General features: G+C 47.3%; 1 protein-coding gene across 3 annotated transcripts in view; it reads left to right on the forward strand.

Moving 5' to 3' along the window:
- The window catches only part of PLXNA4 (plexin A4), a 455,375-nt gene that overhangs the window by 27,095 nt on the left and 416,084 nt on the right, over positions 1-12,196 (forward strand). For all 3 annotated transcript variants that reach the window (XM_027801750.2, XM_005436737.3, XM_027801749.2), the window contains exon 2: positions 1,145-2,408. In XM_027801750.2, the coding sequence (XP_027657551.1) occupies positions 1,230-2,408 (1,179 nt within the window). In that variant the 5' untranslated portion in view covers positions 1,145-1,229. The remainder of the gene's footprint in view (positions 1-1,144; positions 2,409-12,196) is intronic.

Below are 12,196 nucleotides of genomic sequence, written 5' to 3' on the forward strand. Positions count from 1 at the left end.
GGTACAGAAGCAGCCATGAAAAAGCAAAGGAACAGGGAGAAGATGGATGTGTTGAGTAGGCAAATGCATGTCCATGGAACGAGGATGAGGTTTAGTGATGTGGTCATGAAATTACAGAAGCTGTTTGAACCCCATACTGCTCCCATCACCCTGGTTAAAACCTGAGAGATTTTAAAAGACTGAGTGATGCAAGGAAGCCCTCTTCCCCTCTCTTTAGAAAGTCAAAAGGCTGGTCCCTGGGTCATTAGTTTTCCTACTTCATGTTCCTTTAGACTTTATTACTACTAGTAGTTAGGCACACCCTTTCTCCTCAGTCATCTGAGATGACTGGGGAGCTGTGCCTTTCTTTTAGAGAATGTTTTCTTGACTGTGTGGTGGGTGGAAAGCAGTCTTGTTATGAGAGCCCAGGGGAGGGAGAAGACCTGATGCTCAGCTTACTCTGTGCTTGGCTGCATGCCCTGTATAGATGTGGCTGTGAAGGCTGGCACACCGCAGCTTCTACGTCTGTACTCCACGCTGGGCTGGCATGAGACAGCTTTGATCTGGAAGCCACAGAGATCTTCTTCAAACAGGCCTGTCCTGGACCAAGGGCTCCCTGAACGGATGTTAATGTCAGACCAGAGCTGGCTTCTTCCTGGCAAGCTTCAAGGGTTGCAAAAGAGCTCAGCATCCATCTGGACCTGTCCCTGTAGGCAGGTCCCTGACCTTCTCTAGGCTTCAGCCCCTCATCCAGAAGAGTGGGATAATAATCCTTCTCCAGTCCTGCCATCTTAGATAGCAAATACACAGTTGAGTCAAAGCTGGCAGTGCAAACGGCAATACTGCTTGATGTTTCTACCATCAGCCTTCTGTACTGCTCTGGCTTCCAGTGAATTTTTGTGCTGCACCATGGGGCACATGTGTGTGTAATGGAGAGTGAAAGGGTGCTGATTTATTATTCTGCAATGTGATTTCTGCTCTTTCTACCAGCAACTTTTCTTTCAGGAGGGGTTCCTTTGTGCTGGTTTTAAGTAGAGAGCTCAGAGACGAGAAAGGGAGGATTAGCAATTAAATATGCTCTGAGGATGGCATGGTTGTGAAGGAGGGAGGAGGAAGGAATACTCCATAGTAATGTATTTTTGTTTTCTTTTCTCTTTGCTTGTAGGACAAAATCTGCCAGGGAATTGGTGCTTTGAAGACTCTTACAGCTCTTAATCCTCGTTCCCTTGGGAATACAAACCTTTGTAATCATGTCACTGGCCATGTGGAAATGGACTTGCCTGGTTTCTCACCTTCTGCTATCTACTACAGTGTCACCTCTTGGTAGGCAGCAGCCACTCCATCCAAAGAGGCCCTTCATCACTTTCACTGGAGACCAAGCAGAGGGGAACTTCAATCACTTGGTGGTTGACGAAAGAACTGGGCACATTTACTTGGGAGCTGTCAACAGGATCTACAAACTCTCCGGTGACCTGAAGGTCCTGGTGACCCACCAGACTGGTCCTGATGATGATAATCCCAAGTGTTATCCTCCCAGGATAGTCCAAACCTGCAATGAGCCTTTGACACCCACTAACAACATAAACAAAATGCTCCTCATAGACTACAAGGAGAATCGATTGATAGCATGTGGGAGTCTTTACCAGGGCATCTGTAAGCTTTTGAGGCTGGATGACCTCTTCAAGCTGGGAGAGCCCTTCCACAAGAAGGAGCATTATCTCTCTGGAGTGAATGAGAGTGGCTCTGTTTTTGGAGTCATTGTTTCTTACAGCAACATGGATGACAAGTTGTTCATTGCCACTGCTGTGGATGGCAAACCTGAGTATTTCCCCACTATTTCCAGCAGAAAGCTCACCAAGAACTCCGAGGCAGATGGGATGTTTGCGTATGTCTTTCATGACGAGTTCGTGGCCTCTATGATCAAGATCCCCTCAGACACGTTTACCATCATCCCTGACTTTGATATCTACTACATCTATGGCTTCAGCAGTGGTAACTTTGTCTATTTCCTGACTCTGCAGCCTGAGATGATCTCACCACCTGGCTCCACCACAAAGGAGCAGGTTTATACCTCCAAGCTGGTCCGGCTTTGTAAGGAGGACACAGCCTTTAACTCCTATGTTGAGGTACCCATTGGCTGTGAGAAGAACGGGGTGGAGTACCGGTTGCTCCAGGCAGCCTACTTGTCTAAGGCTGGAGCCATCTTAGCCAGGTCTTTGGGTGTTGTCCCTGAGGATGATATCCTCTTCACAGTCTTCTCCAAGGGGCAGAAAAGGAAGATGAAGTCCTTGGATGAGTCTGCTCTTTGCATCTTTGTCCTGAAAAAGATCAACGATCGCATCAAGGACAGACTGCAGTCCTGCTACAGGGGGGAGGGAACGTTAGATCTGGCCTGGCTCAAAGTTAAGGACATTCCCTGTAGCAGTGCGGTAAGTGAAGCCCCTAAGCCCCCAACCTTAATCTCCTCGTGTGCTCACAGATCTTAGAGCAGGGACTAAGGAACTGAGACTGCCTCCTCTCAGTCCTGGCTCTGCCTCCAGCTTACCATACCACCTAAATTAACCAGTTTGTACCTCAGATTTCTCATGGACAGGTATCCATGAGGGAGGTATCGATTTCCTTATGCGATGTTTGCTGATGAACTAAGCCAAGGGGCCTGTAAATCCTTAGGAGGAATTTGCCTGTTGCAGTTACTTTGCTGTGCAATTCATAAGGGGTGAAATTGCATTTCCTTGAGCAGTTTTGGCTCAAATGTAGAAATCAAACCAGGACCTAATAATGTCAATGGCTTGTGCTGTTTTCTGTGTCTGCTGGTGTAACTTTATTTTCCTGGGCTGGTGTTGGAGCAGATTTTGTTCACGGAACTTGGTGAAGCCAGGGCTTGGTTTCTTCAAGGGCTGAGAAGCACTGGTCGTTAACTACCACAGTCCTTCAGCTTTCAGTTTCCAGCCAGCTCTGTGTTGCCTTTGCACTGCAAAATTAAGGCCTGGCTGCAGATCAAGGGTTAAATGCTGCAAGTTTTAAGGGCAGGACTGGGGAAGAGTCTGGTCTACCTGACCTACGAATGGTCTTAAGGCATGGTCTTAGTTTGTTCTGTTGGTTTATTAAGTGTCATTGCAGAACTGTGCATCAGCCCTGCCAGCACACAGCTGGCTTTGATGCCATGCACAGAAGTCGGCATTACAGCCGGCACCACACCCAGGCTGCTGTAATAGCTGCTTCTCTGGGCTTTGATTTCCTCCCTTAATTAGCTCTTTCAAGTGAGAGGCAAGTTCAAGTCTGAGCAAAGGGAATATGGAGAAACACCAGAGCGCTTTCCTGCCTCATAATCTCAAGGCAGTCAGGGCCTGGGATATGGGATTGCTCCAGCTTTCCTTTGTACTCAAGCCTCCTTTGCTGGGAGATCCCTGCTGCTGTTCCTTTGCAGGACAAGGACAGACCAAGAGGAACACAGATGGAAACCTCATTGCAGTGAGACTGGTCCTACCTTACTCCGCCATAATTTCTCTTTACACCAGTGCCCTCAGCACTTGTTGCTTGACCTTGCACTGCTCTTACAGTCCGAAGATGAACGTGTGGAGGGACAAGTCCTTCATTTTAGTTGGGATCCCTTCTGCCTGGACCTGCAAAGCTCCCTATAGAGCATTGCACAGAGAGAAAGTCTGTGCCCAAATCTGGCTTTGATATTTTTTTTTTTTTGTTTAGCCTCAAGGCCTCCGCACATTCAAAGAGCTGCCTTTAGATTTAAGCTGGGAGCTTCCCACTGGAGTTTTTCCTGGGCTGTTAAGCCTCTCTATGCATTTGCAAATCTGCTCTGCTTGTGCTCCATAGTAATGTTTGCAATACTGGACCTCTCAAATCGGGAGGTTTGAAATCTCTCATTCACCTGGCATCTGTGGTTTTACACAGGAGCAAAAAAGCCAGCAGATTTCTTGTGTCCCTTGGGGTGAGTCCTGGTCTAAGAAGACTGACATACCAGTCTGAATTTGGAGGGCCAGTAATGCAGAGATTGGGGAAAGGACAAGGAACTAGGTGACAGTGGGAGAAACTGTTAAAGCACATTTGTGACTGCATTTCTTCATGGTGGATTAGAGATGCTAATACTTCCCAGCTGGAAAAAGAGCTTGGAGATCCTTGAAGGAAAAACAGGGGTCTGAAAAGTGTAACCAAGTGAGCTGTCCTTTCCTTAAATGAGTCTGCTTAGAGCTGCTGGTAAGCCCTGTCTGAGATCAGCTGTGCTGCCCGAGGAAGAGGTATTAGTGACTTGGCTGCTGTAAGGGTTGCAGAGTCCAGCTGCTAAGCTTGGAAAATATGTGATGGTTGGTGAAGTATTTTGGAGCCTGGATATATGTCTGTGAGGACCTTGTCTCCTTTGCTGATGTCCTGCTGGCCAGCCATCCACCAGCACCGCTGCTCTGCCTTTTAGCACACATTTGAAGCAGCTCTAAAAGCAATTGCAAATCCATCAGTGAGACTTTCCCTGGTTTTGTGTGGATGTCAAATATTTCTCTGGTGGTGCAAATAGAGGCTTAACCTGCATGCGATCAAGGCTGGACAGGAACTTCAGCTCTGCTGCCCTGCCGTCAGCAGCTGAAATCCTGCATGTGAACAGATAAAGCTGATGTGCCTGGCACCGAACTGTGGGAAATCCTCACCAAGTACCTCAGAGAAACACTATTAGAAGCCATATTCCAGCCCTTCTTTGTGTTATTAACTGTGGGACCATGAATTATGGAGCTGGGCTCACCACACTGTCCTCACCTTTTGGTGCATGGTCAGGTCTGGCTTCTAATAACAAGTATTTTTCTAATAGGGTGATAACTGACTCAGAGATGCACATGTTAGGATGCTTCTGCTCCTGTTTTGGTGTAATGCTTGCTCAAGGCTGCTTCAGGGCAAGAGAAGTCTCTTGGGGACCACTTCCAGCACAGCTCTCCTAACCTGCAATATGCACACAAATAGTTACGGGCATGTGAGGGAACAGTGTGCTTGGCTGGAGCAGTACAGTGCAGAGTCTGCAGCTTCTCTGGTCAGGCAACTTTGTTGGTGCAGCTGGAGCTGGGGAAAGTTGAGGTTGTGTAGGACCTGACAGCAAGCTGGGCTGGATGCACCGTGTCTCATGGTCAACACGCAGCAGGAGATGTTTGGTCTTCAGATGTCCTACAGGGCTGGATGTCCAGAAGACTCACCTTGGTCTGGTTTGCAAACCCAATGTGAAGGCAAGGGATAGAGCTACAACTGTGCAATGAGCCTGTGCTGCTCTCGTGCCCACCGTGTGTGCATGTTGCAGTGGTTAGCAGTACGATAGAAGAATTTCCAGAATGAGAAATATAAAAGTCCACAGATGAGTGGAGGATCCTTAATGTTCCTTCCTCCCCTGTCCTTGCATTGTAGCAGTCCTCCCATAAATCTTCAGCATAAATCACGAAAAGTGATGGATTTTTATGTCTGGGCAGTTGATTTGCAAGTTGGCAGTGCTCACGCAGATGATGAACAGTTCCAGATAATAACTCTCTAGTTTTCCTCTCTGCAAATACAAGATAATAGCTTATATTAAAACAGTATACTTGACCCCAAATGCTTAGAAATTCATATAATAAGAGGAAAAGAATTTAATATAAGCTATTAATTATAAGCTATTTTTTATATAAGCTTTTAATATAAGCTATCTCGTATTAAAACAGTATACTTGACCCCAAATGCTTAGAAATTCATATAATGAGAGGAAAAATGAGGTTGGGAAAAAGAGTCTTATTAGGTCATCTGATTTGCCCTTCTGCCCTACTTATAACATCTCTGACAGATGTTTGTCTCACCTGTTCTTAACCTCCAGCAGTGGAGATTCCTTTCCATACATGATCTCTCTTTGCTGCTAGGAAGCTTTCCCCCGGGTTTAATCTAAATCTCCTCTCCTGATATGGAAGCCATGCCTACTTATATAGCCACAGAGAGCACCTTCATCCCCTTTGGTACTCTAGCAAGAGCATTGTGTGTCCCCAGAATGTGACTGCTTCTGTGGCGCATCAATGTATGGAGCAGAGGGAGCGCGGCTGTATGGGCATGCAGGCTGCTGGCAGAAGGAAGGGCTGTTCTGCAGGGAAAAATTGGCTTCTTAACACAGAAAACAATTTATGTTGGATAAAGAAGGCTGTCGTTTAAATATACTTCATAAACATCGTAATTAACTGTTGATACAGTTGAGAAATACTGAGTTTCTTTAAAAAAAAAAAAGTAGTTTAGGAGGAGGATGGAGATGTAAATGGCCATTATAGTACAGGACTTGATGACTGGGAGACTTGTTGATTTATTTTTTTTTATTACTATGAGACAGCATAAACAATAGGTGTATTTTGGAGCCCAGTGACAATTGTGCTACAGGGATGCTCAGTAGTGGAGGCAGGAGAGCCTTCCCCTCTACCTTGGTGGTCGAGCAGGTGTGGGACATACAATCATGCATAAAGAAGAGGAGGGTATTGGAGACTGACTCTAAAGCAGCATGAGGATGGCAGGGTCTGCTGGGGTGATGAGAGGAATGGGGATCCTTGTTGGAGCTTTGGCTTGCGGTGATGTCCCAAACAGTGTGTCATTGGCATGTGATTCTGGCTGTCAGCTTAGGAGCTGTTTGGAACCCAGGGCTGCTATTGCAGTTCCTGATCTCCTCACCAGCCTGATCTGCCTCACAGCATCACCTGCCTCTCTGCAGCCTAACAGACTCCAGTCCCTGAAATGAAAAGGTGTCACCTCCATCGCTGTAGCTTTTACCGGATACACAGTGCAAATAATCTGTCCAAGATAATCAAAGTGTCTGTCCCCAACTCTTGCCCGGCTTCTGCCTTTTGCCGGTATTTTCTTTTCCTTTTGGCAGGAAATGGAGTTTGACTGTTTAAATTACTGTATTCAGTCTCTTCCTGTTTTTCATGGCAATGCTGTCACTTAAGGGAGAAAAGAAATGTTTTTGAAGCTGACCAGCCAACAAAAGACCTTGTGTAAAAAGCCAGGCAATATTTTTCCAACACTTTGCTAGCAGAGGGCAGGCAAAGTGGATGTTTGGGACCCAAGTAATTGTCTGACAAGTGAGTTGGCTATAGAGGCTTCCTGTGCTTCTAATGCTTCAGGACAAGCCTAAGTCAGTAACTCCCCAAAACATCTTTGCAGATACGGGTGCCTATCCCTGAGAGTCCTGCATCTCCTCCATCCATCTGTTCCACAAGTGGACTCCGCTCTCCTGCTTCCTCCCACTTTCCCTGCATCCCCCTTGCCCATTTGAGATGTTTGACACCCACCAAAGCAAGCAGCGCTGTACTCAACAGGGTTTAACTGAATGCAGGAGGCAGCTGTAGAGGGCATATTGCCGATTAGTCCTTCCATAGGTGGCTGTCTAGCATGTCTGGATGCCAACTGGGTGCACAGGCATTTTGCTTTAGCAGCATGAACACCTCTCCCTGGGATGAATGGTGCTTGGGACTGATCCATGGGCATTCTTCTGCTCCATGCCGCTGGGTTAGGAAGGGTCATTTCTAGCTCAGGTCTTAGAAGGGCTTTGCATATGGTATGGGACAGTCATTTTGACTCCTGGCAGCGCCACTGTTGGTGATGGGGTAGCCAAGATTTTCCTATAAACAGCCTATTTCATGACTTCCTCTTCCTCCCAGGGCTTGCATTTGTCATCATTGGTATTAACGGGGCACAGGTCTAACAGAGCATCTCTGAGAGACCAGGATGGGGAGCAGCATTACCCCTGTTTTACAGGAGGGTTGGCTAAGGCACAATAAAACATAACTTGCAGTGCAGTTGCAGCTCAGGGACTCCTGGGTCTTAGTGCTGCACCCAACATTCCTACCTATTGCTGGAAGAGTGAATATCATCTTTGCTATTGTGTTCCTCTGGTATGGGGGACAGAAAACCAGGGTCATTTAGAAAGAAGGAGCATTTCAAAGTAAAGAAAAAATCACTTTACAAACTAAAAAACGGGAGTTGTGGTCTCTATCTGTCATTTCCCCCATCGTTTTCCCTTAACAGGAAAGGTTGGGGTGAAAGTGAGTGTTAACTTTTGCTTAGACCTTGGGAAGAGGAACGTGTGGAAGCAGGTCCATGCGATACTGCTGCTTTGACATTTTGCCCACACAGCCCCTGCCCGTTTCTCCCAGCTGGGCTGGCCGGTATGTGAGGCTGCTGCTTTCCCAGGGGAATGACTCAGTCACAGGAACGAGCTATCGATTTCATTAGACCTCGTAGTGTCACTGCTTGCTAGTTGGGCTATCCTAAGTAAATCTCTGTGAATGTCAATGCCACTCGTGCTTGCACAATAGGTCTTTTTGTTCATCTCTATTGGATAGACCAGGCACAAGAGTGTTGCGTACATGTCTTTACTCCAAATTACACAGGCTCATGTTTGTCATCCAAAGGGCTCGTGGTCAGTTGAGGTCAGTTCTTGGTCAGTGTTTAGTAGTGCTTTCTTCTCCTTCCTCTGAAGATTTAAGCAAGAGCAGGAACCAAGGGGAAAAAAAAAAAAAGAAAAACCCCAACAAAACCAAAAGACAGTGCAGTCTGTGCAAAGGCAGTAGCCTCAGAAATACAGTAATGTCTCTCTGGAATGCCCACTGGAGACTTGGAGACAGAGCAAACAGGATTATTACTGCCAGATCTGTATTTGTATAATTGGTCACATCAGTTTGTGTTGGATGGGAGCTGGAGTGCTTGTGTGCGGAGCATGTTGTTGGAGTGACCTGCTGAGCCCAGCAACTTTGGTAAGAGGCAACAAGCGTCCTCTTGCTGATGCTGGGAGCTGGAGTGGCTGGGGGGTTTAATGGAAGGGGCAGGGTGCCAGCTTAGGGTTTCTGCAGCTGACCTCTGTGACTTGCAAATCTCCCCCACGCACCTTCCTGCTTTTCATTTGTCTACCTCCAGCAGGCCTGACCATCATCTCTGCTGCAAAGCTGGCTGTGCTCTGGGGTGAAAGATACTTTGTTGGAGAGGAATGTCACATTATCTTGCTACGTGAGGCAGCTCAGACAAAAGCAGAGCAGTGAGCTCTCTCCAGCAATGTGGCTGGTATTTCTCATGATTGTCATCAGTGGTGGAAGTAACCAGAAATATCTAGGGCCATGCTCCTCAGGCTAATGGAGAACAGCTGAGTTCAAATCTCCACTATCCTGAGCAAGGTCCTGGCACCTCTGTAATTAGATTAGGGAAGTCTCCCTAGCCCTTCCTCTGTGGGATGACCAGCAGTCTTGTTAACTAATTAGCACTAATTCATTGATTAGCATGCTTAGTGTTCGTGCTAGGGACATGATGGTTGGGGTCTAATGAGTTGTTGTAATGAGACCCTCCTGGCTTTTCAATCCATATATGTGCCTATGGCTGAGCAGTGCTGGGTGAGCACTACCAGACCTCTCCAGTCTCTGCATGAGCTCTTAGTTCAGCCTGGGTATAGCTGCTGGCAACATCCCAGTCCTGTGGACATCCTCAAAAACCCACCGCTTGTTCAGGTAGGCATGCACATGCTAACCTGGTGGGAGCTCATTTGCAGGGGTTTCTCAAGGCACCACATGGGTTCATCTTCACTTTTTCCTCGGTGGAAGTCCTTCCTCCCATGTGCCACCTCTCTGCTTTCAGCTAGCAGGGATAAGGACACTTCCCTGCCTCTGTGAAGTGCTCTGCACTCCAGGCAGGAAGAAAAGTGGCTTTGGAGGCTCTGGGGGAGAGAAAGACAAAACCCCTTAAGCACCTACATCAACTGAAGCTGGCACTTGAGGGCTGCAAACCAGGGGCTAATTGTATGGAGAGGATGATTGCATTTGAGGTATTAAGTATGTTCCTCTGTATTAAACACCTGCCCTTGAAAGGATACTTTCAGATCAGTGTGCATGCAGAAATAATGCTGGTGGTAATTAATTACCTTCTTATCACACCCCCAGCCTGCAACCTCTGCTTCCAAAATCCTCATTGCTTCTCCTGGCGGGGGAGGGGGGAAAAGCAGCATGCTTTGGAAACAACCTCCTTCTCAAAACTATTTATTTACTTCCCAAGCATAAAGCCAGAGGAAACCCTGTGCCTTTAAGTGGCCAGGCGCCAAACCCGTGCACAGTGCTGTTCTCTCCTGGCTCCTTGCGTCTGGTTGACCTCCCTCACTCACACAACATGTTCATTGAGGACAGAGCAGGGCCCAAGGCTGCTGAGTCGCTGTTGTGTCTGAGATATTTCAGGCGCAGCTCCCTCCCCCATCATCAGTCCCATCTCTGGACTCTGCCTGAGCAGCTCAGCATCAGTCCTGGGTCCTGGTGGTGCCCCAGTAGCTGCTTCTGCAGGTGAGCAAGGTGCCAGCTTCTCCATTGCTGCTTGTACCATTTGCCTCTGCTGCTTGCCACATGGATAATCGGATTTGTTTCTGGGAACTGATTTTTGCTGCTCCCCCCCCGCCAGCAACCCAGGCTGTTTTCTTCTGTGGCTGAGCCCTGCGGTCGCCTGTGGCTCAGCCTTGCATTTTTGGAGGGCTCCATATGGTCTCCTCGCATTTTCTTCCATGCAGGGAGATCAGCTACTTCTCAAACATGACCTTGTACTGCCTCACCAGGAGGCTGCCTTGCAGGCCAGTGGGACTGATTGTGCAACAGGTTTTGTTGTGTTTGTTTTGTTGGTTTTGTTTGTTTTTTTTTTTTTTTTTAAAAAAAAGAAAACAAAAAAACAACAGCAAGCAAAACCCAGCTGTCCTGGAAAAGCCAGAAGCAAAGTGACTCCAGCTCCCTTCATGAGCCCAATGCTATTTAAAGCACCTCCGGGCTGGGGGCAGGCGGGCACTGGAGTTTGTACAATAACCGTTCTGTTGAGGAGGGGGTTGAGGGTATGCTGGATTCAGCATTGCTTTCTGGGCCAGATCCTGCACAGACCCTTTCTCACTTGCCTGATGCAAGTGTAGCTGTCGGGGTGAAAAATAGTTCAGGATCTGTCTCAGAATCAGCAAAGATGTTTAGCATCTGGGAATGATCTAATGTGCATGTCTATTTATTTTATATGTCAGGACATAAGACCTCCCCCTTCCTCTCCCCAAAACAAGCGTGTTTATTTATCTAAATTGGATGGAAACATGGGTCACCATTATACCAGGTAGGATAATACAGATGCTGGAGGACTGGTGTGAAGGTGGACATGAGAAAGGCTGTTGTAACTACAGAGACTTGGCCAAATCTCATCTGACCATATTTCTGCCAGCCTGGCATCTACATAGCTGTGCTAATGTTGGATATGGTTCTGCTGTAAGTTTGCCTGAGAGGCATTTTATTAGCACTGGCCCAGTCTTTGAGTAACGTGACAACAGCTTTGAGACAAAATGTGGTGTTTGCAGAGCCAGCACGGACCTGGCTGGGTAGATATGTGCAAGATCAGGCTGAAGTGGGGGACCTCGGTGCCCTGCACACATCTGCCTCTGAACTGTCCTCTTCAGCTCTGCTTTGTTGCACAGATAGATGTAAGGAAGTGGATGATTGTTGCTTGCTGAAATGCAGACCCATGTTGCATCTTTCTGCTTCAGAAAACTACATGACATGTAGGACTTAACATCTTCCCTGGGCCACCAGCACCCAGTTGCTTCAGTTTTGGAGCTAGTAAACATTGCAGCCCCAATATTTTCTGCTTTATGGTGCAGATTCTAATAACATCTAAAATATTTAAAGTAGTACTTAAAACACAGGCAAGGCAAGACACCCAGATACACTTGCAACTAAATGGTACCACCAGAGAAAGACAGAGAGACCTCTGATTCTTCCATGCAGTACTGGAGCTGGCATAGCTGATAGAGCATGTGGGTGACATTAGATCAGTAGGAACAACATCGTATTTTCCCTGTTTCAATGTCATTACCCCATTATTGTCAGTGTTCCAAAATATAATAGGATTTGTTCAGCTGATTTATCCTGTAAACAAGCGATATTAGCCAGGCGTGTATTTAGACACAGAGAGTGGGAGAGGCAGAGTGAGGGAGCGTGTGGAAGGGAATAATAAAAGCGTACTGCTCCTAATGAGGGAATGACCCAGCACTTACCAGCGGGTAGGGGCTATTGGTCAGGATCCTGCGCCAAGAAGCACAGGGCTGGGATTGTCGTGGTGTCCCTGCTTCTGAGGCTGGCTGCAGCCTGCCGCTTCCCCAGCCCTGCGTCAGCCACAGGAGCAGGCTGAGTGTAACTGCTTCAGTGAATCTACTATACTCGACTGACAGAAGTGC

This window comes from Falco cherrug, chromosome 5 (assembly GCF_023634085.1).
Source record: "Falco cherrug isolate bFalChe1 chromosome 5, bFalChe1.pri, whole genome shotgun sequence".
Classification (NCBI taxonomy): domain Eukaryota; kingdom Metazoa; phylum Chordata; class Aves; order Falconiformes; family Falconidae; genus Falco; species Falco cherrug.